The sequence below is a fragment of the Chaetodon trifascialis genome, chromosome 14, assembly GCF_039877785.1.
Source record: "Chaetodon trifascialis isolate fChaTrf1 chromosome 14, fChaTrf1.hap1, whole genome shotgun sequence".
NCBI lineage: Eukaryota > Metazoa > Chordata > Actinopteri > Chaetodontiformes > Chaetodontidae > Chaetodon > Chaetodon trifascialis.
This window is the reverse complement of record NC_092069.1, coordinates 18859154-18886632: the sequence shown is the minus strand read 5'-3', so window position 1 is coordinate 18886632 and position 27479 is coordinate 18859154. Positions and strand designations below refer to the sequence as shown.

At 38.6% G+C, this 27479-nt stretch overlaps 1 protein-coding gene across 1 annotated transcript; it reads right to left on the bottom strand.

Moving 5' to 3' along the window:
• LOC139341854 (neurofilament heavy polypeptide) lies at window positions 1-27479 on the bottom strand. The gene is made up of 49 exons (XM_070978576.1): window positions 27424-27479; window positions 25656-25832; window positions 25494-25577; window positions 25316-25420; window positions 25090-25233; window positions 24762-24905; window positions 24487-24630; window positions 24047-24190; window positions 23292-23411; window positions 22998-23117; window positions 22828-22872; window positions 22687-22734; window positions 22560-22586; window positions 21150-21281; window positions 20461-21060; window positions 20021-20418; window positions 19054-19819; window positions 17289-17348; window positions 16970-17107; window positions 13387-13482; window positions 13167-13262; window positions 12434-12484; window positions 12125-12190; window positions 11898-11939; window positions 11286-11330; window positions 11158-11199; window positions 11014-11082; window positions 10868-10915; window positions 10747-10788; window positions 10577-10621; window positions 9079-9120; window positions 8921-8965; window positions 8757-8825; window positions 8604-8651; window positions 8472-8513; window positions 6920-6964; window positions 6792-6833; window positions 6648-6716; window positions 6502-6549; window positions 6266-6316; window positions 5657-5689; window positions 4239-4286; window positions 3326-3373; window positions 3151-3192; window positions 3007-3051; window positions 2887-2928; window positions 2745-2789; window positions 2628-2663; window positions 1-2497 (listed from the first exon to the last, which is right to left on the bottom strand). The coding sequence occupies exons 1-49, from the start codon at window positions 27431-27433 to the stop codon at window positions 2412-2414; spliced, it is 4974 nt and encodes a 1657-aa protein (XP_070834677.1). The 5' UTR covers window positions 27434-27479; the 3' UTR covers window positions 1-2411.

Here is a 27479-nt window from a genome sequence, read left to right as displayed (position 1 = left end):
CACTTGCACTGCTGTTTTAATGCCAAATTGCATCTATTCACAAGCATAAGGACGATGTAACGGACAAATGATACATCATGCGATTTGAACTGCAGTTAAAGGGCAGTTAAACTGTCTGTTTTTACATTTATTGGACTATTTACAATGAGATCATTTTAAATATGAACGGCTAGGGCACTTAAATCATGTTAGCGACACAACTGAGGGACAAATGTCAGTTATCGCTGTCGAATAAGTTCAAGTATTTAGTGTTGCTGTTCTAAAAGTGCCACAAAATCATTTGAGAGCATTAAACACACACACCATGCACATTTCATTTAAGGACTATCAGACAAACATACAGTGCTTTGATCACTCAGATATTTAAAAATGTACGTATTGCACATTGTTACTTTGTTAAAGTGAGTCTAAAATATAATGCAGTAAAATTATTTGAGCAACAACATCCTTTACTAAAATCCAATAGCTCATATAAATATTCAAAGACACCGTCAGTTTGGGGACAAAACAGCTACAGCTTCATCAGTGATAGTGGAGCATCTCCATAAAACTCCATCTGTCACAGTGCAGTTACTGGAGAGGACCCTATGTGCCATCTATAGACTGATAAAGAGTGTGCTTCTGTTATTTCATTAAAAAAGATAAGTGGATTTAAAATAACTGTCTTCTATGCAGCATATGGAGCAAAAATGTAAAGAGCCATATGTAAACAGCAGCTGGTACACGCTGAGAAATAATGCACCATTTCACATCTGAGACCGTCTGGCCGAACACGAGACGCCCTGCGCGATCACGCCGTGTGTGGGTTTAATCAAAGATGGAAATGCTACACTCAACATCACCGCGTTCGAAATATTAAGGTTCATAAATAAACCTGCAGAGGAGCTGATTCTTGCAGCTTTCTTCATCACTTCAGAGATTTCAAACACATGATTGCGTTTCATTTTTTCACCAATTACAGTATTTAAAATCTGAAATCGTGTAACCCATTCTGTACATCACACACACAGAATACTCATGAACTGTGATGTGACTCCTGTGACCCTTTGTGTTAATAATATATGATATAATACAATGATATATGCATTAATATCATGTTATATGTCTTAAAATCATACAATCTATGATATTTTCAAAGACCTTTAAACATTTTCTGACCCTTTCTGGTTTCAAAGAACATGTTCAAAAGGTTGCTAAAGTGTATCGTGTTTCTACGTTGTGCACACAGACAAACAGCCACTCACTCAGTGACAGTGTGTTTTTGGTCTATCAAGGAACTGCTGTTAACCACAGCGGTCATCCCTTTTGACTGACAAAAAAAGTAATCACATGTGCCCTACTTTACTTTTAATGCTCCAGCTTGTAGAGCATCTTCAATAACAGTGCAGGAATAGACTTCAGCTCGCCCTCTCGTCATCGACTCAAACACGCGGCATCAGATTCAAATGAGCGAGCAGCTGGAAAACAAAGTGTCGTCCAACTGGAGAATGAATCTGATCCTGGATGGTAGAAAAAGTTCACGTGAACTCAAACCTCATTCTGACAGTGCAGGCAATGCAATGCTTGCTCGTCTGCATGTCTACAGTTTAATAAGACTTTAAAGGTGGTGTTTCAGGTAGTGTTGGGAGCTCTCATACACAGTGCATGGTCATTCCTTTTGACGCATAACAAGTGGACAGAAACAGACAAAACAACCCTTTCCTTTCGTTAATGCTTTCACTCCTTGTTTGTACCCATGAGGGAAGAAATAGAGGAATATGTGTTAGACGTTTCCTTAAAATGACAGAAATTATGGAATTAAGCAGAAACACTGCAAATGCCCAATTGTTGATTCAAGAGCAGGATAAGCTGAGCGTGAAAAACGTTGCCATCTGCAATGCAATGAATGAAAAAGCTAAAGTTACACAGATGACTGCAGATTACTGTACACACCACTTCTCAAGTAAATGTGGCCTTTGAGGAATTGAACGCCTGCCCGGCTTGAATCAGCAACAGTGGGCATTTTTTTTACCCTGTTTACAGCATAGCTGAACATATTCCATAAAAAATGCACCATCATATTCATATTTGCGTGTGTTGCCGTGAGGATTTCAATGAATGCCCCACATAAGGTTCATATTGTTCCATTTAAATACCCTCATGATATCCAGTGCTCACACTCACACTAAATAAATAAATAAAAAAAAAATGGAAAGGAATGACCCTGGCTGCATGTATTTGGTACGAGAGCTCAACCAAATCTGGAAAGAAAAATAAAACCGGTCCATCACATAAAATCACCCATCATCCTCTGCTGCCCAGGGTTTTCTCCTGAAGACGGTCGCAGCAGCGCAGCGCAGGGCGTGACGTGACCTTGTCCTTATCAGCAAATTGATTAAATTGTAAACCTCAGACCGGATCAGACTGAAGCCTCAAATCTGCAGCGGTGAGAAGGCGTAGAAAGGGAACTGGGCCTCGTCCTCGTCCACAAAGAAACACTGGAAGTAGGGCAGCTCATCTGAGGAGGGAGGAACAGACAGTACATCACGTTCCTCACCTCTCTCTGGCATCCCGGGAGGAAACTGAGGGCACACAGGGTTTGCACACTTGTGTTGCATTTTACATATGAGGAGGGAATTTGGACTTACCTTCCATAAGAAAGCTGTCTGACACAGAAGGCTCTGCTGCCAGAGAGAGAGCATGACGTTAACCATGAAGCAGTACAGTGTTACATCAGCCAAAATTACAGCTCCACTGTGCGATACCTTTTACTTTCTCCTCCTTGGCAACTTTCTTCTCAGCAGCTTTTTCTGCAACAAAAAGAGGAATTTTTGTGCATAAGTGAAATGAAGCTCCAGTGGATTATTTCAAACATGCAAAATTGAGTTGCTGAACAAACATTTCTACCTTTCTTTGCAGGCTCCTGTATCTCTTTAAGAACTCTGTCCTCTGTAAACACCAACACAAGATCAGTAACTGTTAGCTTCCCGCAGGCAGCCTACAACTGCTTGTGATTTCACACCCTACCTTTAGCTTTCTCCTCTTTGGCTGCCTTCTTCTCAATTGGTTTTTCTAAGATAAATAAAGGTTCGTACATAATTCAGACGTCCAGTGTACAGTCACACAGCAAACTGTTTCTCTGGTCACAATATGTCTTAACAATCAAGATACCTTTCTTTACACGCTCTGGTTTTTCTTTAAGAACTCTGTCCTCTGCAATAAATTACAAATGGTTACAAGCCATGATTAGTCCCCATGATCTAGCAGCTGCAGTCTTAATATTTTACATAAATTTACACCTTTTTGTAGCTTCACTGATGCACTCATGGCTGATTGCATGCAGTACCTTTCTTTGCTGCCCTGGGTTTGACCTTTTCTTTTAAAATCTCTGGTTCTGTTTCACAAATACAGAAGAAACCCAAGTAAGTGAGAGCAATTACAATATTGTTTACTCCCGCAGGGGAAGCAAAAGGGGGTTTCTGTTTGCCTTGTGTAAGCCAGAGTAGCATGTGCTTGTTTTACTACAGTAGTTTCACAATGACATTGATGTTGGCTGTGGCTGATTTACTGCAGCATCTCTTCAAAATGATATACAAGTGGTTATGAGCAGACATGCCAAAGACTGAAAACATCACCACCAAGAGACTTCTTTTGTTAACATTACCAGCATGCATGCTCAGTAAGATACTGGAAAATATGATTCAACTCCCTGTGCAATTATGGTCTATAAGCCTTAAGATTTATAGACAAAAAGATCAATATTGTGGTATTTCGTAAGTTATTGTCTATAAATCTAAAATTTCTAACCGAATATTTTCTTGCTGAATATAAACACATTTACAGATTTTTATTTCAGATGTTTTCTATATAAAGGATTCAAATACACTTTCACATTCAGCAGGAAAATGTTCTCAGGCTTCAGCAGCAGCAGCTTTTCCCTCAGAATAACCCAATAACTGCATCTACTGGCCTTCATGTTGTAATCAGATTACATGTTACATGTACCACTGCGGGTTACATGAAGGGCTGCCTCTACTGAACCACCGCAAATGTACCTTTCTTCACATGGACCGGTTTGGTCTTTTTCCTAAACATGGCTGCATCACCAGGAAGAAAATGCAACCGATCAAACATACATTACTTTATTTATGGATGTATAAAAGTAAGTATATGAGTAAGAAATGCATCATTGAACTGACTGTGAATCTTGTCGCACAATAAACCGATCTAAATAATGGTGATATGTAAAGTAATGGTACCTTTCTTCACTGCAGCAGGTTTCTCCTTTTCTTTAGGAGTCTCTGGTTCTGCAAAAGGAAAATTGAGGTCACACGTGGGACACGCAGGAACTCGACAGCAGAAGCTCATTGTCCAAAAATGCATATGGCAGCTTGAGCCAAAGCATCAGCACAACAAAAGTGAATGTGTGAAAACTTAAAGCAGCTTGCACAGCGTGAAGAATCTGCGCCTAGAAAGCTGCAATAAGTGTTAGAGAGCTTTGTGTTTTCCATCAGATGACTATGAGGAAAACGTCTTAATGCATCTTTATTTCTCGGTGCTGTTTTATCTCTCTTTTAGGCCTTACATCATCTCCTCAAATGTAAAACTGACACACAGTCTGATGCTATTTCCTCATTATATATAAAGGAAATTACCAGCTATCTGACAAAACCACTCAGCTAGATTATTTAGTTTGTTCCCTGTTATATATTATAGAGCTTTTGGCTCTATATAATCCATATTTCATATTCTCTACATGTTCGACCATAGAAGCTTTTATTTGGCCTAATCAGAAGCTGCAAAGCGTCTGGATATGTTCCACACATTTCAGCATTTACAACATATTGTTAATGTCCACTGGCCTTTTTCTCTTCAGTGCAGGGCCATCAGGGAGAAAATGCAAGAAATGTTTAATTGTGCTTCCCATATAATTACAGCACATTAAAGGAAAAAGCCTCAGTGACCCAAAGATTGGATTTTCATGTTTAGGTTTAGTTGCATTTCCAAACATGACTTTATGAGACGTCTGTTATTGTTTTGTACCTTTTTTAACAGCTGGTTTGACTTTGTCTCCTGGTACTTTGGACTCTGAGTAAATAAGAATACGAGCATTCACTGATTCTCAGATAACAGCTTTGTAATACCACAGTATTATGATAGGTACAGCAGGCTAAAACTAATGCAGTACAGTTCAACAGCATTATACTTGAATACCTGAACGTTGTAACCTTCACACAGGTAGAATTGATTGTGTTGTATTAGAGTGCAATCGCTTTAGCCAGGTGTACCGAATAAACTGGCAGCTGTGTGTAGGCGATAACAGTATTCCTTCAAAGCTACAACGTCAGAAAATCATCTGCAGGCAGATGATTTTGCCAGGCTACCTTTCTTTTTCAGGGGTGATTTGACCTTTTCCTTCTTTTTCATAGCCTCTGTTTTAGACGGAGCTGATTCAAATGAAAAACACTTCTCAACACTTTTTAACTTGTGAATTGTCACAACTTAAAAATAAATCTAAAAGATGACGTCATGTTTATTGAAATATATACCTTTCTTTTCTGGCTTTGGCTTCTCCTTTTTAACCTCAGGTGCTATGCAACACAGGATGAAAATGAGTTCAGTTGTGTGAAGCATAGTTAGCCTGTTGCTACATAATGATGGATCACGGCTTCATTACCTTTTTTGGCAAGAGCCGGCTTGGCCTCTGGTTCTGAAGGGAGAGAAAAGAAGTGATTATTCTTGCTTTTTGATGAGTGACAGATGACCTATCCAGTGAAATTATATCACATTTCTTTCAAATGTGATTGAAATTTGTGCTATTAGGCACGAGAAACATGTCGTGACAATCTAGCTGTTATGGTTTCTTAATGTGAAAAGCAGACATTGCACGCACACTATATTCTGTGCAACCTTAGACTGGAAGTTCAGCTGATTTGCCTGCTTATAGCGATGCATGCAAATGTTCAAATCAAGTTTAAAGATGAAAATGACCAAACAGAAAATGACATAAATCAGTTTTCACTTGACAACACTAATGCAAAACCAAATTTTGGGTCGTATTTTGCATTATGTAAAGCACATTGCCTGTATCAGCGGCCACATGCTAATATTAGCGACTAAAGCTCTACAGGAGCACACGTCTGCCGCGTACCTTTCCTCTTCTCAGCAGATCTAGGTTTTGCTTTGATAACTGAATAAATGAGAAAGAAGCCACTGTTGCAAAACTACAACCTCATTTAAAGATGAAAGAGAGAAAAATAAAGTGTGAGATAAATGACAAATAAACCTTTTGTTGGAGTCACTGACTCGGCCTTCTTCTCCTTGAGAGCCTCAGCGTCTGAAGCAAATAACAACAAAAATGTCCATCCGTTGGCCACTTTGTGTGTATGTTACTGAAGCTCATTCACAAGTGATGCAGCTTGTTTACACACTAATATTCCTGACAACACATAATTCAAGCATCCAGTCTAAAGCATGATATGAATGTGAATGATATCTGACTGGTGAAACTAGTTTAAGTACCTTTCTTTGTTGGTGCTGGTTTGACTTTCTCTTTTGGAGTTACAGGTGCTATGAAAGACAAAATATTACAGCGAAATGATCTGAGTTGAATAAAAGGGGTGAGCAAATCCAAAATATGAAAACTATCTGTTAACAAACAGACGAACCTTTCTTCAGCGGCACAACCTTGACCTTCTCCTTTGTTAGCGAGACATTCTTGTGTGGTGCTTCTGCCTCTGTAAGACAAAGTGAATGAGCAGGAGGCTCCATTTTTTAAACACCAGCACACATGTTGATCAGTGTCCTCTTACCTTTGACCACCGGGGCTGGTTTTGTCTTGAGTGGAGCAGCTTCTATATAAAAAGATTATAGGTTTGTCATTCCAGGACATGTGGTGACACATTGGAACAATAAAGCTAAATAAAGGGTTAGGTCTTACCTCTCTTTGTAAGAACTGGCTTTGGCTTCTGTTTTGAAACCTCGGCTGTTGGAGAAAGGATAACATGATGTTCAATGAGTAAAACCAAATCTGTGAAATACAGTATCTGAAGTGTGTCGTACCTGTCTTTGCAGAGACTGCTTTGACTTTCTCCTTTGGTGCCTTGACTTCTAAAAAAGAACAAAAACAGATGTATATTTAAGATCATTGACCCAACTCACTAAAACATGGAACAAACTGAAACCAATAAAACATCCAAACCAAAGAGAATGACCTTTTTTCATAGGCACTATTTTGACTCTCTCTTTCACCAGAGAGGCATTTCTGGGAGTGGCCTCTGGTTCTGTCAGCAGACATGAGAAAATAACAAACACATACAGTCAGTAAGTGTACAGTTTGATAGTTATATATATATATTATAACATGTAACACTCACCTTTTTTCAAGATGACTGGTTTGACCTTTTCTTTAGGAACAGCTTCTGTGTGTCCAAGCAAAATGTTTCTTACAGCAGGATAGTTTTATGTCACTGAGACGATGAATCATTTTAGTGATGAAAAGATTTAATTTATACTATAATAATGTGTTTGTTACCTTTCTTAGCAGGAGCTGCTTTGGCCTTTTCCTTTGGAACTTCTGTGTCACAAAATAAGGCGCAGAGTTAGCGTAGCTTTGCCTTTTGATTAGTTACTGTTAAGGTTTACAGATAAAACATTTGCATTGTACACTGATAATGTAGTGATGTTAGCAGAGTGCAACATTACTGATTTAAGTTATTGTCCCTGGGAGGAACTGAAGAACATTATTTGTCTAAATTGTAAACAGTGTTTAAATCTAATGCAGTACGAAAGTCCTTATTTTGGTGATGAAAACATTATCACAAAGATGTCACTTATGCAATAATAATGCGTTTGTTACCTTTCTTAGCAGGAGCTGCTTTGGCCTTTTCCTTTGGAACTTCTGTGTCACAAAATAAGGCACAAAGTTAGTGTTTATTTCAGAAAACAGTTGTTACAGGGCCACAATGTTGATTTCAGTTAGCAAAAACTATTGCAGTATAGCACAAAAGTCTGCAATAAATCCTGACCTCATGAGGGTCAGAAGTTTTTGCTTAAATTGTTTTTAAGAGGCACTGATTGAGCTGTAAGATCGTAGTTTGTGCTGCTGTTGAACTGTGTCGCATTATACAGAGAGGTGTTTCTATTATTTAGGCCATCCTCAATGATATAAATGGGGTGGATAATATAATAGACTGTGTATGTCAGCAGGTTTTTATTTTATTTTACCATTTTTCACAGGCACTATTTTGACCCTTTCTTTCAACAGAGAGTATGTGGTGAGTTTGATATTTATATGTACATCACAACATGCAACACACTCACCTTTTTTCAAGACGACTGGTTTGACCTTTTCTTTAGGAACAGCTTCTGCATGTAAAAGCAAAGTGTTTCTTACAGCAGGATAGTTTTATTTCATTGAGATGATGAATCATTTTGGTGATGAAAACATTACGACAAAGACGTCACTTATACAATAATAATGTGTGTGTTACCTTTCTTAGCAGGAGCTGCTTTGGCCTTTTCCTTTGGAACTTCTGTGTCACAAAACAGAGCACAAATTTAATGTTTACATCAGAAACATTTCTGTAAAATCTTTGAAATACAGCACCTAAAGTGTGTCGTACCTGTCTTTGCAGAGACTGCTTTGACTTTCTCCTTTGGTGCCTTGACTTCTGAAAAAGAACAAAAAACAGATGTATGTTTAAGACCATTGACCCAACTCACTAAAACATGGAACAAACTGAAACCAATAAAACATCCAAACCAAAGAGAATGACCTTTTTTCATAGGCACTATTTTGACTCTCTCTTTCACCAGAGAGGCATTTCTGGGAGTGGCCTCTGGTTCTGTCAGCAGACATGAGAAAATAACAAACACATACAGTCAGTAAGTGTACAGTTTGATAGTTATATATATATATTATAACATGTAACACTCTTACCTCTTTTCAAGATGACTGGTTTGACCTTTTCTTTCGGAACAGCTTCTGTGTTTCAAAGCAAAATGTTTCTTACAGCAGGATAGGTTTATTTCATTGTGACGATGAATCATTTTAGTGATGAAAAGATTTAATTTATACTATAATAATGTGTTTGTTACCTTTCTTAGCAGGAGCTGCTTTGGCCTTTTCCTTTGGAACTTCTGTGTCACAAAATAAGGCACAGAGTTATTGTTATTGTTTACATCAGAAACAATTGGTAAAGCGCCACATTGCTGATTTCAGTTAGCAAAAACTACTGCAATACGAAAGTCCTGCAATAAATCCTGCCTTTCATGACGGTTGCGTTTGCTTAAACTGTTTTTAAGAGGCGTTGATTGAGCTGTAAGATCGTAGTTTGCGTTGCTGATGAACTGTATTGCATTACACAGAGAGGTGTTTCTATTATTCAGGCCATCCTCAATGATACAAATAAGGTGGACAATATACTGTGTATTTTAGCAGGTTTTTATTTTATTTTACCTTTTTTCAAGACGACTGGTTTGACCTTTTCTTTGGGAACAGCTTCTGTGTGTCAAAGCAAAACGTTTCTTACAGCAGAATAGCTTCATTTCATTGTGAAGAAGAATCACTTTGGTGATGAAAACATTATCACAAAGATTTAATTTATGATAGAATAACTTGTTTGTATGTGTGTGTTACCTTTCTTAGCAGGGGCTGCTTTGGCCTTTTCCTTTGGACCTTCTGTGTCATAAAAAAAGCACAAAGTTAATGTTAGTGTTTACATCAGAAACATTTGGTACCGCGCCACATCACCGATTTCAGTTCGTATCCCTGCACGAAAACACAACAATCACATTCTAGAGAAATCAAAAGTTTTGTCCATGTGAATACTTTTTAGTAGGAGTTGTAGTTTTTGGAAGGTGTTGAAGAACATTATTTGTGTCAACCACAAACAGTGTTTATATACTCTCTGTTGCCAGTTTATTAGGTACACCTCTCTAAAACAAATGCAGTGTAATACAAAAGTCCTGCAATAAATCCTCACTTCATGAGGGTTATAAGTGTTTGCTTAAATTGTTTTTAAGAGGCACTGATTGAGCTGTAAGATAGTAGTTTGTGCTGCTGTTTAACTGTGTTGCATTATAAAGAGAGGTGTTTCTATTATTTAGGCCATCCTCAATAATATAAATGGGGTGAACAATATGCTGTGTATTTTAGCAAGCTGTTGATGTGAGAATGTGAGGAACCTGAGCTGCTAAAGAAAAGACACTAAATGATGTTCAGTGTGTAAAACCAAAATCTTTGAAATACAGCACCTAAAGTGTGTCGTACCTGTCTTTGCAGAGACTGCTTTGACTTTCTCCTTTGGTGCCTTGACTTCTGAAAAAGAACAAAAACAGATGTATATTTAAGATCATTGACCCAACTCACTAAAACATGGAACAAACTGAAACCAATAAAACATCCAAACCAAAGAGAATGACCTTTTTTCATAGGCACTATTTTGACTCTCTCTTTCACCAGAGAGGCATTTCTGGGAGTGGCCTCTGGTTCTGTCAGCAGACATTAGAAAATAACACATATGGTATGTAAGTGTACGGTTTGATAGTTATATATATATATATATATATATATATTATAACATGTAACACTCACCTTTTTTCAAGACGACTGGTTTGACCTTTTCTTTAGGAACAGCTTCTGTGTGTCAAAGCAAAATGTTTCTTACAGCAGGATAGTTTTATGTCACTGAGACGATGAATCATTTTGCTGATGAAAACATTATCACAAAGATGTCACTTATACAATAATAATGTGTTTGTTACCTTTCTTAGCAGGAGCTGCTTTAGCCTTTTCCTTTGGAACGTCTGTGTCACAAAATAAGGCACAAAGTTAAGCATTATATGAATATAAATTATATCTGACTGGTGAAACTAGTTTAAGTACCTTTCTTCGTTGGTGCTGGTTTGACTTTCTCTTTTGGAGTTACAGGTGCTATGAAAGACAAAATATTACAGCGAAATGATCTGAGTTGAATAAAAGGGGTGAGCAAATCCAAAAAATGAAAACTATCTGTTAACAAACAGACGAACCTTTCTTCAGCGGCACAACCTTGACCTTCTCCTTTGTTAGCGAGACATTCTTGTGTGGTGCTTCTGCCTCTGTAAGACAAAGTGAATGAGCAGGAGGCTCCATTTTTTAAACACCAGCACACATGTTGATCAGTGTCCTCTTACCTTTGACCACCGGGGCTGGTTTTGTCTTGAGTGGAGCAGCTTCTATGTAAAGAGATTTGAGGTTTGTCATACCAGGACATGTGGTGACACATTGGAACAATAAAGCTAAATAAAGGGTTAGGTCTTACCTCTCTTTGTAAGAACTGGCTTTGGCTTCTGTTTTGAAACCTCGGCTGTTGGAGAAAGGGTAACATGATGTTCAATGAGTAAAACCAAATCTGTGAAATACAGTATCTGAAGTGTGTCGTACCTGTCTTTGCAGAGACTGCTTTGACTTTCTCCTTTGGTGCCTTGACTTCTAAAAAAGAACAAAAAACAGATGTATGTTTAAGACCATTTACCCAACTCACTAAAACATGGAACAAACTGAAACCAATAAAACATCCAAACCAAAGAGAATGACCTTTTTTCATAGGCACTATTTTGACTCTCTCTTTCACCAGAGAGGCATTTCTGGGAGTGGCCTCTGGTTCTGTCAGCAGACATGAGAAAATAACAAACACATACAGTCAGTAAGTGTACAGTTTGATAGTTATATATATATATTATAACATGTAACACTCACCTTTTTTCAAGATGACTGGTTTGACCTTTTCTTTCGGAACAGCTTCTGTGTTTCAAAAGCAAAATGTTTCTTACAGCAGGATAGTTTTATTTCATTGAGATGATGAATCATTTTAGTGATGAAAACATTATCATAAAAATGTCACTTATACAATAATAATGTGTGTGTGTCTTACTTTTCTTAGCAGGAGCTGCTTTGGCCTTTTCCTTTGGAACTTCTGTGTCACAAAATAAGGCACAAAGTTAGCGTAGCTTTGCCTTTTGACATAATGTACTTATGTTGGCACACTGCAACATTGCTGATTTAAGTTATTGTCCCTGGAAGTTACTGAAAAATATTTCTCTCTGAGTGAGAAATTCCCCAAATGGGTTAGACTGCAGCATTGGTGAGTCTTTGCATTACCTTGTTTTACAGGTTTATGTTTGATTTTTTGCTTTGGTTCCTTCTTGGGCTCTTTGGGAGCTGCCACTGGTGGAAAATTATGACATCAAAAAGCCTTAGTTGTAATTAATTATGTGACACTGAATATATATCTTTTTATGTGTGCTACACATAAAAGATCAGTGTCAGCAAACATAAAATATGCAAATCTGCCTAAAATATAGTTAAATGTCATTCATTATTTAATCATTTGTGATTATTGAAAGGGCTGATTAAAGATTAATAAGCTTTAAGGTTTTGGAGCCTCTAAACAGCTAAATAACATCATACCTTTCTTTGCAGGTTCTGGTTTGGCTTTCACTTTAGGAACTTCAGGAACCTCTATCATTGGGGAATATTAAAAATAAAATTCATTAGCTCATCTGAGCTTCACATTAAATCCATCTACTTACAAAACTGCATCACTGCAAGCATTAGGTAGCATGTAATAGCAGCACTCTGTGCAAAATAGGAATATTATAGGAATACTACAGGCAACAGTGTGTCTCTATGATCCTGTTGCTCTTCTATGACTATATGTTCCTACTTGTTACTTTGCTCATAAAAGTGACACTACTCTGCAAAGTACAGTGTATATACTGCACATAGACTACAATATAGGATTAAGAACTTGTAATATGTTTTAGAGAAAATTATAGATTCAAGACAAAACTGACACAAAGGTGGGACCGAGAAAAAAGAAAAAAAAATCCATCTGCTTGTTCAGCCCCATGGACAGGATCGATCAATACACAGCACAGTTAGACTACTGATATTTCCATAGATTCTAACTTGCACAAACCTCAGTCAGATAACGAATCAATAAGTCAGGCAGACTAGAATAACATATTCACTCTCTCTGTTATTGGGGCATGGAGAGAAGGGATGGTTAACATTTTGCTAACAAAGGGGCATCCGTCTTAATTCACCTACTTTATGTAAATGTATTACTAGAACAGTAGTTTTGACAACAGGCAGATTCCTCTTGACACACTGGTGTCTCAAAGTGTGGATTGCTACTTACCTGTTTTTGTGACATTAAGGTGTTCCTTTTTCAGGATAGGAACTCTTTGCTTTTTCACAGTTTTCAGCACCTTTACTGCCTTCTTTGGTTCATCGGCTGAAATTAAAAGCAGAAAGATTATTCTACAATTTCAGTATTATGATTTTTTACTTCATTGTTCAAATACTAACCATAAAGATAAAACATCACTGTGACCTGCTCTTTTACTGTATTGTCTGACCTGCTTCTGTAACATTAAGATGTTCCTTCTTCAGGACAGACACAACCTTCTTCTTGACTACTTTAATCTTCCTTGCAGCCTTTTTGGGTTTGGTGTCTGAAATAAAAAGTCAAATGTCATTGAACAGTTCCACATAAATAGTGGAGAAGAAATCTTTGGGACCGTCTATGTATAAGCACATCAGAAACTAATGCTTACAAATACTGTATTGTTATGAAGGTGGTCAAGGTATGGCTCAGTGGATGGCAATGCTTTTTACAGACATTCATAGTTGTAAAACTATTAATTACTTACCATTTTACCATCTGCCTCAACATCCCTTTTTGTTTAATGTTGATAGGCAAAGGTTAGCATGCTAACATGCTAAACCAAGATGGTGAAGATGGTGAACATTATACATACTAAACATCAACATAATCATGCTGGCATTTTCACTGTGAGAGTATTAGCATGATTATGTGAGCATTTCACTTAGTATAACAAAGCCTCAAAAGCCTCATAGAGTTATTGTGTTGTTAATGGATTTGATTGCTAAAAACACTGCATGGCTAATCCATGCATACCTGTCTTAGTGTCCCTCTTCTTGACAGGTTCCTTGTCTTTGAGAGTTGTCTTGATTTCTTTCTCTTCTTTGGAAGACTTTGTTGGCTCTTTTTCTCCCTTTGAGATCTTCTTTGGTTCCTTTTCTTCTTTGGCAATCTTCTTGACCTCGACCTTCACCTTGGAAGGTTTCTCTTGGTCTTGTTCTTTGGAGGGCTTCTTTGGTACAGCCATTTCTTTGGAAGGCCTCTTTTGCTTTTCATCCTCTTTTACCTCTGGTTGTTTCTTCTCTTTTGAGATCTTTTCTGGTTCTTCTTTTGCAGGTTTTGTTACTGCTTTCTCCTCTTTGGTAGGCTTTTTGACTTCTTTGCCCTCTTTAGGTGTTTTTTCTGGCTCCTCTTCTTTTGAGGGCTTCCTTGGTTCTCGTTCTTCATGTGGAGGCAGTACTTCTTCCTTTTCTTCTTTTAGGTGCCTTTTGGCCTTTGTAGGCTTTGTTGGTTCTTTCTCTTCTTTTGCAACTTCTTTCTCTTTTTTGGGAGGTTTTTCCTCCACAGGAGGCTTCTTCATTTCTGTCTCTTCTTTAGAGGGCTTCCTTGCTTCTTTTACGGAAGGCGTTTTCTCTTCTTTCTCCTCCTTCGAAGGCTTCTTGTCTTTCATGACTTCCTTCTTTTCTTTAGAAGGCTTCTTGACTTCTTTCTCTACCTTGGTAGGCTTCTCCACCCTCTTGTCTTTCTCTTCAGTGGAAGGCTTCACGTCTTTCTTATCTTTAGAGGGCTTCTTAACCTCTTTTTCATCTTTTTCTACGGTAGGTTTCTTAATTTGTTTCTCCTCCTTAGGTGTCTCCCTTTCTTCCTTGTCCTCTTCAGTGGCTCTCCTCACTTCTTTCTTTTCCTCAGAGGGCTTCTTTACTTCCTTCAGTTCTTTAGGTTTCACCTCTTTCTCTGCTTTCTCCTCTTGAGGCTTTTTCATTTCTTTCTTCTCAGATGGTTTCAAGTCTGTGTCTTCTGTAGGGGATTTCTTGACTTCTTTCTTTTCTTTGGATGCTTTCTTGACTTTCTCTTCTTTTGGTGGTTTCTTGACTTCTGTTTCATCTTTGATAGATTTCTTCTCTTCTTTTTGCTCTTTGAATGATTTCTTCTCTGCCTTCACTTCTGTGAGAGATTTCACCTTCTCTTTTTCTTCTTTGGGTGATTTCTTGACTTCTTTTTCTTCTTTAGGAGGTTTCTTTATTTCTTTTTCTTCTTTGGGTGGTTTCTTTACTTCTTTGTCTTCTTTAGGAGGTTTCTTAATTTCTGTCTCTTCTTTGGATGGTTTCTTGATTTCTTTCTCTTCTTTATGCGATTTCTTGACTTCTTTGTCTTCTTTAGAGGGTTTCTTCAATTCTATCTCCTCTTTAGATGGTTTCTTGACTTCTTTTTCTTCTTTATGAGGTTTCTTAAATTCTGCCTCTTCTTTAGGTGGTTTTGTGACTTCTTTTTCTACTTCTGAAGGTTTCTTGACTTCTTTTTCTACTTTGAGAGGTTTCTTTACTTCTTTCTCATCTTTAGGTGGTTTCTTGGCTTCCTTCTCTTCTTTGGGTGGTTTCTTGACTTCTTTTTCTACTCTGAGAGGTTTCTTGGCCTCTTTTTCTAATTTGACAGGTTTCTTGACTTCCCTCTTTTCTTTAGGTGGTTTCTTTACTTCTGCCTCTTCTTTGGATGGTTTCTTGACTTCTCTCTCTCCTTTAGGTGGTTTCTTGGCTTCTGCCTCTTCTTTAGGAGGTTTCTTGACTTCTTTTTCTAATTTGACAAGTTTCTTGATTTCCCTCTCTTCTTTAGGTGGTCTCTTGACTTCTCTCTCGTCTTTGGGGGGTTTCCTGGCTTCCTTCTCTTCTTTGGGTGGCTTCTTTACTTCTGTCTCTTCTTTGGGTAGTTTCTTGACTTCTTTCTCTTCTTTAGGTGGTCTCTTGACTTCTCTCTCTTCTTTGAGGGTTTTCTTGACTTCTTTTTCTTTAATGGGTGGTTTCTTGACTTCTTTCTCTTCTTTAGGTGGTCTCTTGACTTCTCTCTCTTCTTTGAGGGTTTTCTTGACTTCTTTTTCTTTAATGGGTGGTTTCTTGACTTCTTTCCCTTCTTTTTGGGGTTTCTTGACTTCTTTTTCTACTTTGAGAAGTTTCTTGACTTCTTTCTCTTCTTTTTGGGGTTTCTTGACTTCTTTTTCTTCTTTGGGTGGTTTCTTGACTTCTTTCTCTTCTTTTGGGGGTTTCTTGACTTCTTTTTCTACTTTGAGAAGTTTCTTGACTTCTTTCTCATCTTTAAGTGGTTTCTTGACTTCTTTTTCTACTTTGAGAAGTTTCTTGACTTCTTTCTCTTCTTTAGGTGGTTTCTTGACTTCTTTCTCTTCCTTGACAGCTTTCTTGACTCCCCTTTCTTCTTTAGGTGGTCTCTTGACTTCTTTCTCTTCTTTGAGGGATTTCTTTATTTCTGTCTTTTCCTTGTGAATTTTCTTCATCTCTGTCTCTTTGAGAATTTTCATTGCTTTCTTTTCCTTGGGAAGTTTCTTGACCTCTTTCTTTGCTTTGAGAGGTTTCTTCACTTCTTTCTCTTCTTTAGGTGGTTTTTTGATTTCTTTTTCTTCTTTAGGAGGTTTCTTTGCTTCTTTTTTGTCTTTAGAAGGTTTTGCTTCTTCTTCTAAAAGTTCATCAAATCATCAAAGTATCAGTTTTTCTGTGCCATAAGATGACTTAAAGGTGGAGCAGTGAACAAAGTATCCTATGTTCTTTGTGTACATATCAGAACATCACTAATATGAACCACAATTTGTTTAGAGAAACATGAGGTATACATCTGTTTTTCATGTTGAATACTGCTAGCGATATGCACTAATAGTGATAAAATAGGCATATACTGTACAGTTAAACAAACAAATGATCCAGCAGCATCCCATTGTGGACATATTTCATCCTTTGTACATCAACTCTACAAAAAGTAACAGCTTTTTGATTTTTATTTTTGACACATATTCATGTTCATTATTTTGTACTCTTATCATGAAGTGTAATTACCTTTCCGCTTTGGTTTCTTCTCAAGGGGTTTGGGCTCCTCCCTTGGCTTTTCTTCTTTTAGTTTTATCTCTCTGGCTTCCTTAGATTTGGCTTCCTTCTCTTTTTTCTCCTCCTTTACAGTTTCTACAGCTTTGAGGTCTGTAAACAACAATGTATTTTCATAAGCAATACTATCAGGCTCTCGTGTGCAGTGAGTAAATTCTTGTTTTCACTGAATTAAGCTATACCAAATCAATGCATTTAATGAGGACAATCTGAAATATAAAAGAGATTTTGAGAGTAAAAGTGAAGAGGATGCATACAGTTTCCAAAATATTACCTTTAATAATGGCATCTTTAACTTCTTTTATTGCGTGTCTTTCCTTTGTCTCTTTGAGAACTGAAGTATCATATAAAAATAAACAGTACATAACAGTGCAATTGTAAGCAGTAACCAGACCTGTAATGCAGTTATCATGACAAATAAGCATGCTTGCTGAAGCACTACAAGCACTACAACACTAAAAACACCATGATTAAAAACATACCAAAAGCTTATATTGTTAAGACAATCAGGCCGAAGTATTAGAGCTTGACTGCAGAGATGTGCATAATGTAATAGTAATAATAGTACTATGATAGTCATCATTATTCAACAGTACGTAATTCACTGTGATGACTGGAAGATCCTCCAGTACATCACAATGTTGTTTCATGTACTCATCCAGAAATCTGTCAATGCTGTTCTCAGCCCATTAGCTCCATCTAGCTGCCCTTTGTACTAATTGTTCACTGTCTAAGGCAATGGCTGTTCAGTATAAAAGTTAAGCACTTAATAGATTTGTCTTTACTGAGTCATCAAAAACACCTAGCACAGTGAAATTGTTCACTGTCTAAGGCAATGGCTGTTCAGTATAAAAGTTAAGCACTTAATAGATTTGTCTTTACTGAGTCATCAAAAACACCTAGCACAGTGAAAAGTGATCAGATGAGAAGATCAATTCAGTCCCTGTGTGCCCAGTACAGATATTGGTCAGGCACATAAACTTAGTAGAATAGACGCCATCCACGACGAATGTGGGTGGCAAAAGGGACTGTTTCCGTCAAGGAAGTGGAAGTATATTATACATATTAGAAATTTAGAGACACCACTATAGTACAGTCAATATAAAGACAACAATTAATGCGACCAGCATCCCCTTAAGGCAGCACAAACTGAGATGAAGATGTTCAGACGAGTTTGCTAGCTCAGCCTATTTTTTGATTTGGCACAATTTTTGTACAGAGATTAGAAGAAAGAAGAGGTGGAGGTAAATAACAGCAAGAAAAACGTATCACCTACAGCTAATGTAATCTTTACAGACAGTACATAGGCTGTTTAGGGCAAATAAACAAAAGCAGTCCAGCAATCAAATCTGAGGAAATAACACAAGCCACAAATGTACGCGGGTATGGGTTTAGTGGAGTTTAGTTAAAAACTACAGGTGCAGGCAGTTAGCCCACCACAGGGGGTTTTCAAATGGGTGTATTGGACAAACCAAACATTGGCTCTAGAGGGCGCATTAAGGGAGGAGTGAGGCAAGGGGAATTCAGTTGGTTGCAACCTGCAACCTCACCACTAGATGCCACTAAATTCTACACGCTGGACCTTTAATTCTCAGGCAAGTTCTGATAGTGATAGGCTTGTCTGTATTGGACACACGGAGATTAATCTGATATCAATCTTCTCTGATTCTGGGTAAATAACAAACAAGAGCGTTTCCTGAAATGTTGTAATCTAATCTCTCTAATCTGTGATGAAACACCTTTTGTGATGAAAATCATTCATGCTTTGCTTCTTGATTAACACAGTCACAAATGAACACAATATTTAAAAAAAAAGCAGCGCTGAAATGTGAAAATGAAACATGATCCATCAGTCAGTGAACAAATATCTGTCACGTCACAAAGCATTCAGTGTGTCCTTTGAAAACAGGTTAAGAAAATGGAAAGATGATCAGTGCACATCACTTTTATCATTATTAACACACCGCCGGCACTCAGAAACATTCAGTTATCTGATGAATGAATGAAAAAATGTGATGATAATGGTAAAAGTATGGTACCTTTCTCATGCTTGTGCTCAGTTCTGGATCCGACTCTCCTGAGCCTCTCAAAGGGAATATGAAGCTTCCTCCTTCGTTTCAGCTCAGTTTTACCACTTTCACTGTTGTTGTTGTTTTCGTCACGATCGTCGATGATGTCGGAGGCTTCGTCTCGGTCGAGAACAGTCGTCTCCTCTTCTTCCTCATCGTCAGATTCAGGTACTGCCATGCTGGCATTATCAGGTTTTTCATATGACAGGATTTTAAGATCGAGTTTTTGGACAGATGGCTCTTTTTCTGCATCTTCATCTTCATCATCCATCGCCATGTCAATCTCCACTTCATCCTGTTTTTCTAATTCCTCCTCCTCCTCCTCCTCCTCCTCCTCTTCCACAGACTCATCATCGTCCAGGTCTAAAGTTTGATCGTCCTGCTCAGTTTTTACAAACTCATCTTTGTCATCAGTGTCAGTTATGTCAATGTTTTCTTCGTCTCTATTATCATGAGGATCTTTATCTTCAATTTCCTCCTCATCCTCCTCATCTATTTTTGTGTCCTCCTCATCTTCCTCCTCCTTATCAGCTACTGCATCTGTTTCAGTTTTTGTGTCCTCTTCCTCCTTCTCCTCATCTTCTGTTGTCTCTTTTATAGTTTTTGTCTCCTCCTCCTCCTCCTCATCATCATGATCTGCAGCATCTTCTATAGTTGTTTCCTCCTCCTCCTCCTCCTCCTCCTCATGATCTGCAGCATCATCGATAGTTGTTTCTTCCTCCTCCTCCTCCTCCTCCTCATGATCTGCAGCATCATCGATAGTTGTTTCCTCCTCCTCCTCCTCCTCCTCCTCTTCTACTGCATTTTCTTCAGTTTTTGTCTCCTCCTCCTCCTCCTCCTCCTCCTCCTCCTCCTCCTCCTCCTCCTCCTCCTCCTCAGCTGCATCCTCTTCAGTTTTTGTTTCCTCCTCCTCCTCATCTTCTGTTGCATCATGTACAGCTTTTGTCTCCTCCTCCTCCTGCTCCTCCTCATCTTCTACTGCATCTTCTACAGTTTTTGTCTCCTCCTCCTCCTCCTCCTCCTCCTCCTCCTCGGCTGCATCTTCTTCAGTTTTTGTTTCCTCCTGCTCCTCTTCCTCTTCTATCATAGCATCTGTTTTGATCTCCTCCTCCTCCTCATCTGCCACTGGTTCCTCAGCTTCAGTCTCCTCTTCCTCCTTGTCTTCTACCTCTTCTACTGTTTTTGTTTCCTCCTCATCTTCCTCTTCCTCCTCCACCTCCTCCCTATCTATCGAAGAATCCTCAGCTTTGGTCTTCTTTTCCTCCTCATCTTCTACCACCTCTCCTGATGTTTGTGTTTCCTCCTCCTCCTCCTCCTCCTCCTCTTCATCTTCCTCTTCTGTCAAAGCATCTGTTTTGGTCTCTTCTTCCTCTCTCTCCTCCTCCTCCTCCTCCTCCTCCTCCTCCTCCTCCTCCTCCTCCTCCTCCTCCTCCTCCCTGTCTACCAAAACCTCTTCAGCTCTGATCTCCTCCTCCTCCTGATCTTCCTCCTTGTCCTCCTCCCCATCAATCAAAGGCGGTTCCTCAGCTTCGGTCTCCTTTTCCTCAGCATCTTCTACCACTTCTTCTCTGGTTTGGATTTCCTCCTCCTCCTCATCTACCAAAGCTTCTTCAGTTTTGTCCTCCTCCTCCTCCTCCTCCTCTGTTTTAATATTTATCTCTTCTTGTTCTTCTTTGTCATCCTCTGTTTTTAATTGCTCCTCATCTGTACCAATACCTTCATCCTCTTCTTTTTTTCCCTCCTCCTTCTCCTCTTCCTCCATGTATGCTGCATGCTCCTCTGCTTTAATCTCCTCCTCCTCGTCCTCCTCGTCCTCCTCGTCCTCCTCGTCCTCCTCGTCCTCCTCCTCCTCCTCTTCAGAATCAAGCTTTTCCACCTCCACCTCCATGTTGGTTTCCTCCTGGCCGTCATCATCGAGGATTCCCTCGTCTTCCAGTGATGGTTCATGTCCAGTTTCTTCAAGCTCGACATGTTTCACTATATGTGATGGTAACAAATTTAGTGCCTGTAACCAATCTTGTATCTGAATAATGAATGTGAGTATTAAAGAAAAGCCATATGAATACCCTCATTTTCACGGGCAGCTTCAGTGGGAGCTTCAGCCTCCTCCTTCTCCTCCATCTTTGAGTCTGGAGCTTCACTGAACTCTGCAGCAGCAGCAGCAGCTTCGTCTTTAGCAGCATTCATGATCTCTGTAACTGTATCATCAACCCATGTGACCTGTCTTATCTGACCGTCACATCTTTGGACTTGTACATGGAAAAGCAGCTCCAAACTTGTTTTAAGGTACAGAAGGAATTTCATGGGGTGAAATGGGAACAATGACAATGACCATTCATTACATGGTTCACACCACATGCTAATGACTTTCCCCATAAGCTTATATCATTAAAATTAGCTTGTTGTCAACGAACTGTAAGAAATAACGAAAACCAACAATTAGGAGTTCATCTCCCAGTACACATTCACTTAGAAAGATGTAAGTCTTTAACAAATTGTCACAGAGATAATTTCAAACAGATGGGCACTCGTACTTTCTAGCAAACTTAACTCAAACAGCAGTAATTAGTTCATTTACTGGGAACTATTTTCAGCTGCGTACTAATACACACTAATGAACATTAATAACACATTAATACAAGACTTAGTTGGATCAATTAATTGTTGGTTTTCATGTGATTTGTTGAGAAAATCATCCATATAGAATTTTTAAGACTGTTTTTTTCCTTTTCATCACCACCTCCTCAAAATATTACCACCCAAAATGACTGCAGTCAATAATATTCTGAAGGCTAAGTTTTGAAACATGTGATGTAGACCTGTAGTGTGTGATTCCATGCAACAATAAAATTAAATATTCCAAACGAAAGTATGTCACCCAGTACAAACAATCCAGATATGAACATACACACAGGATGTCACACAAATGTTTAAACAGTCTAAAAACAAATGGCAGGTGATCAGACAGTCAGGTGTACAGATGATGCAGGAGGAGGTAACAGAGTAATGCAACTCAAAGGGACACATATTAAAGACAAATTTTCATGCTCATTATAACAGAAATGATGATGAAAACATGATGATTGGAACAAAAACAACTTAATTGTAAAACAGGTGAATGCATGAAATGATGAACTGAACAAATGGTCATTGTGACAAACAGAGGGAGAGATGCAGTCAGCAGATCATCTCAACATTTATTACAATGAAGGTATACAGTAGTTATTATGATGCATGTTTGTTAATGTAAATTTAATAAGTGCAAAATGGAATTTAATCAAACAAAATTGACATACAGTTCCATCGTACTTCAGGCTGGCTTTATGATGCCGAACATGCCAGAGGGCAGACTTGAGACAAGTCCATACAAAGTGGTAAGAAAAACAAAAATCAATGCAAACATGCACGAAACGCCACTATTTGCTGGCAGCACACATCAAAAATGTCCAGAATAAATGTGATGGTGTATTTCTTACCTTTTTCAAAAGGTGGCAGAAATTCACCTACATTTCACAGACAGGAATGAAAAACAATTAGCTTCATGTTTAAGAGATGATTTTTAGTGTTTCAGCAAAAAAATAGAAAAATATTGTCATTACTCACCTTTCCTTTGTACAAGTTTCATATCAGCGAGGGATGCTACAGCTTCCTCTAAACAAAGACAAGGAAAAAGACATGTTCAAATTAGCAGTTATATGCTGGTAAGATGCTTTTAGGGTTATTAAAACTAATAAAAAGTTAAACCTTTTTCAGTCACTACATTTACAACTGGTGTAGCAACAGGTTCACCTAAAACAAGAGAAGAAAATACGGTAAAATATGCATCAAGGTGTCAGTATTTTTAGCTTTTCCCCAGCCCATTGGAGCATTAAAATCAGAAAAGTTTTGTATATGACTAATGCAAACAAGCCTACCTTGATCGCCAACAAGCATGCTTGACATGTAAGCCATGAATAAATCTTTCTTGTCTGTAAACTCCAACATGGCGTCTTCGACGACTTTCATGGGGTCAATGGACACTTCAGGCACGATCCCTTAAATGCCAGCACACCACAATGTCAGTCAAAGTTCATAATGCTAAAAAAAACACATCTTCAGATTGTTTAGGCTAGTATTTTCTTCCATTACCACACTTATTCATATCTTTGTATTTCTCAGTTCAGATAGACACCAATAACAGCGATGTGTCGTCACATGTTAAAGCAGACCTTCTTCGCCGATCAGCATTGCGGAGAAGTAGCCCACAAGCATGTTCATCTGTTCTGTGGTGATCTCTGCTGTTCTCTTCAGAGCTGACATGGGGCTGAATCCCACAGCATGCTGGATATCTGATCAGCAGAAAAGCCACAGTGAAAACTGCAGTTTGCAGTATACATTACACCAGAGCTGGAAGTATTCAGATGTACTCAAATAGCATGCTGTGAAAATACTCCACTACAAGTAAAAGTCCTGTATTCAAAACCTTACTTTACTATAAAAGTATTATGAGTAAAATTTACTGAAAGTATCCAAAGTAAAAGTACTCACTGTGCAGTAAAATGATCCCTGTCAGTATTTTACAGTTTTCTATGATGTGCTTGGATCAATATTACTGCTGCATTAATGTGTATGTTGCTTTTTACTGCTGTAGATGTTAAAACATTTTAACTATAATTTATATTATGTTGGGTAGTTTAATCTACATCAATGTATGATATTCTATAAAATCGTCAGATGTCTGCAGCATCACTGTCCTGTGAGAACTACGTATCTGTAAGAAGGAAAACAGCCCTTTTCTCACCTCTGTAATGATGCATTTTCCAGATAAACCAAGAGGCTTTTAAAATTCTTTATTTAGCTCTTAATCTTTCAGTTGATGAGAAAAATCCAAATTCAAAAGCAAACTTGGAGATACATTCCATGCATTGTAGTGGGTCGCATGCATATATTAGGTACATGTTAAAAACCTTGACAGATACTGTACCTTGTACTGTGTCCAGTATCACATCAATGATTGCACAAAGCACTCCTTGGATGTATCCTGCTATTCCACTCACAAAGTCATTAGTAAGACTGAAGACATTTCTGCCAATAACCACAGGGTCAATGAAGCTAACATCAGTGGTTCCTGAGAAGAACGACACACATGCAGGTACAAGCCACGGTGAGTAACTTCAGTCAACAAATAACATTTTTTGTTATGCAGACAATTGAAAAGACAATTTGGGATGAACAGGAAATGTTAATGGACATTAATGAATGAATTTCCACTATAAAAATCATTAAAAAGTACTGTTATACACCCATAACGAACACAAGCTAAAAGTAATAATATCGATTTAGTAATGAATTAAGGCAAGAAATACAGATTCAACAATACAGACATAATAATATTTAATGTAAGGGTAAATATGAAGCAGGTACCTTTTGTTATATCCAGTATATTGTCCAAGATGGCGCAGAGCACGTCCTGGATGTAGCCCACTACTCCACTCAGGGTGTCATTAGTAACACTGAAGACATCTCTGCCAATTACCACAGGGTCCATGAAGCTAATATCCGTGGATCCTGCGTAAAAACAAATGGTAAAAACATAACTACAAAGTACAAATATGTGAAATCAATATTCTATGCTGTGTTGAATAGTCATTGTTAAGAGCTTACAGGTTAGAGACATGTTAAATGAGAGGAGTAAATACCTTTCACTACATCCAGAATAGTGTCCAGGACGGCACAGAGCACATCCTGGATGTAGCCCACCACTCCACACATGAACTCATTAGTAACATGGAAGACACCTCTGCCTATGACCACAGGGTCAATGTAGCTGAGGTCAGTTTTTCCTGAGAACAGACATTTGTGAGGGGAAATTAATTTATTAAAAATCAAACAAAGCAAGAGTTATTGAGGTACAGTTTTAGTTGAATGAATCCAATGTTTAGTCCTCTTAACTGGTAAAATTAGGATAGCTGTCATCTTATTTGCTTGTGAGTAAAAAGGGAAAGCAAATTCCTTAGAAATATATACCTGTGTTTATATCCAATACAGTATCCACGATAGCACACAGCGTGTCCCTGAAGGAGCCCCCGACTGCACCCATGAAATCATTGGTCGAATGGAAAGCTCGTCTTCCAATGACCACAGGGTCAATATAGCTGAGGTAGAAGTTCCCTGTGGTTTTGGGAGAGAGGTAATTAGAGTCATGGTTACGCCACACATATGCTAAATTTCCTGGTTGAGTTTGTTTTCATACCTTCCTCATCTGAAAAATAGCGAACAAATCCATCTTTTGCTTCCGATATTTCCTCAGCGGCGTAAGTGGCAACGGACATGGGGTCACTTAAATCAGGTGCACATTCTAGGAGCCCAGAATAAGAGTCATTAAACCTGCTTTAACCCTGCTAAAAAACGTGGCTTTCTTGCTCATGTACCTTGAAACTTATTGAGCAGGCTGGATACTTCATCAACAGCATCGTTTACAGCTTGGATGGGGTCCGTCATGATTTGCTGAACGTCTGAAAATAATAACAGACGTTGGTGATTTTGATATTTGAACTTCTAAATGGACACATTTTTGGGTATTTGTGACCCACCGGGGACAGCTTTGTACTCCACAAAGTCAAACATCACCACTCCCACCACCAGCCAAGACAGGAGGGCAGCCACGGCAATCAGCAGCTCAGCAGACATTTTCAGCTTCCCGAGGAGCCCCAGACCCGTGGACCTGAGGGAGCTGGTCTGTGGTGCCGCCGCGCCATTGGACCCGGTGGCTGCAGAGGAGGAGAAAGTTATCATCAAGACGTTCCTGTTTGGTCAAACCTGGTCCAACTTTTGCTTCAGCTACACTGAAGATGTTTGTCCTTTTATAGTCAATAATGTAACACCGATCACATTATCAAATAGGCTACATTCACACAGTATATGCACTGGGAAAGAGTCATATGCAGGTATTTTCTGTTCTTTTTTAACCTGCACCTTCAAAGCACACACATACTGTATATACATGTGCTTGTGTGTATGTTTGCCTTTTTTTTTGGGTGTGGTTAGATCACCTTGATTGACAGCGCAATATCAGCAAACTACCAAATTCGAATGGTCTGATTGGTGCACGGAAATACATGACATCACCTTTTTCCAACTGAGCTCAGTTCACTTTGAATCAGTGAGAGAAACAAGGACAAAAACATAAATACAGAAATGTCCGGTGCAAAAACTTTTCCAATGTGTGTGCTCATGTGGAACCACATCGCTCATATTAAAAAAAGCAATGATGAATATTGAATTTTAGGGCCTTTAATTGAGGTTGTGGTTCAGCAATTGATGAACAATGACATATAAACATCTTGAAAAAAAGCTTTTTGACGGAAGTAATTTCATGTGAGCAACAAGTCATAACTTAAACACAGCAGCATGTTTAGGAGAATAACATCCCTGCCTGTCTCATACACTGCAGCTAAACCAGGACGGGTGAATCCTTTATGATTTAGGATCAAAACTTAAAAAAAGGTGCGTCTCACCTTTGCATTTATCAAATTACTGCTGTATCAACAGGAAAGCTTTAGGAGGCTGATTAAGAGTGTCATACGCTGATCAACATAGATTCCATCTGAGATTTCTGATTAAAAATCAGAGAAGACAGGAACCATCTGTCATTCTTATTTCATTAGATGGTTCATATGCACGATTTCCATCTGTTTAGTACAGTGGAAAATTCTTGTGATGTATTTAATACCATATCCTTAACATCATCAGCTAATAAAGTGTGAGTGCAGCAGCACTGCTGTGCTTTCCAACTTGGCCCTGGTGCCAAGCTGTTAGAGACACCGTCTAACCATGAATTATCTGACCATGCCTGCCTCATGATTCACTTCCTCATATACAAATGCCGGGTTATGAAAACCCAAGCAGTCCCTTCAAACACCTGAATTATTCAGAATGGACAGGCGGTGCCAGTGTTTTACCACAAATTTGATTCTCAAGGAAAACTGCCTGTTGCTGCCTGTTCGGCTCTTTTAAGCCCTTAAGCTTCATGAAACGGTTGTTGCACACCACTTGTTTGAGCAGGTCGCCTGAAAAGTCGGCTTAGCTTTCAAACAGCAAAGGCAGAAAGTGGTTGGAAAAGCAGAGGTCACCCCCAGCAGCAGTCATGTCTGTCACAGCAGAGCAATATTAGTGCTCTGGCTACATGATATCCTGTATTTATAGCAACCAACTTTCAACACATTCTCCTGAGAGGACAAACACCATCATAACATTGCCATTTATTTATTTATCACTTAGCATATATTGCTCAGACTTTCTGTGCTGTAGCATGCAGTGAGACATGTTCATTTCAGTGCTGATGCAGATTAACAGTCCTACCTTCAGCCATGGTGATATGGAGACAATATCAGGTATTATCCTTTGAGTTGGGGCCA

Coding starts and splice junctions, on each gene's coding strand:
- LOC139341854 (XM_070978576.1), bottom strand. Junction 12,191..12,433: donor ACCAGAACCTGCAAAGAAAG/GTATGATGTTAT, acceptor ATTTTCCACCAG/TGGCAGCTCCCAAAGAGCCC. Junction 4,287..5,656: donor GCCGGCTCTTGCCAAAAAAG/GTAATGAAGCCG, acceptor TTCCTTTTGCAG/AACCAGAGACTCCTAAAGAA.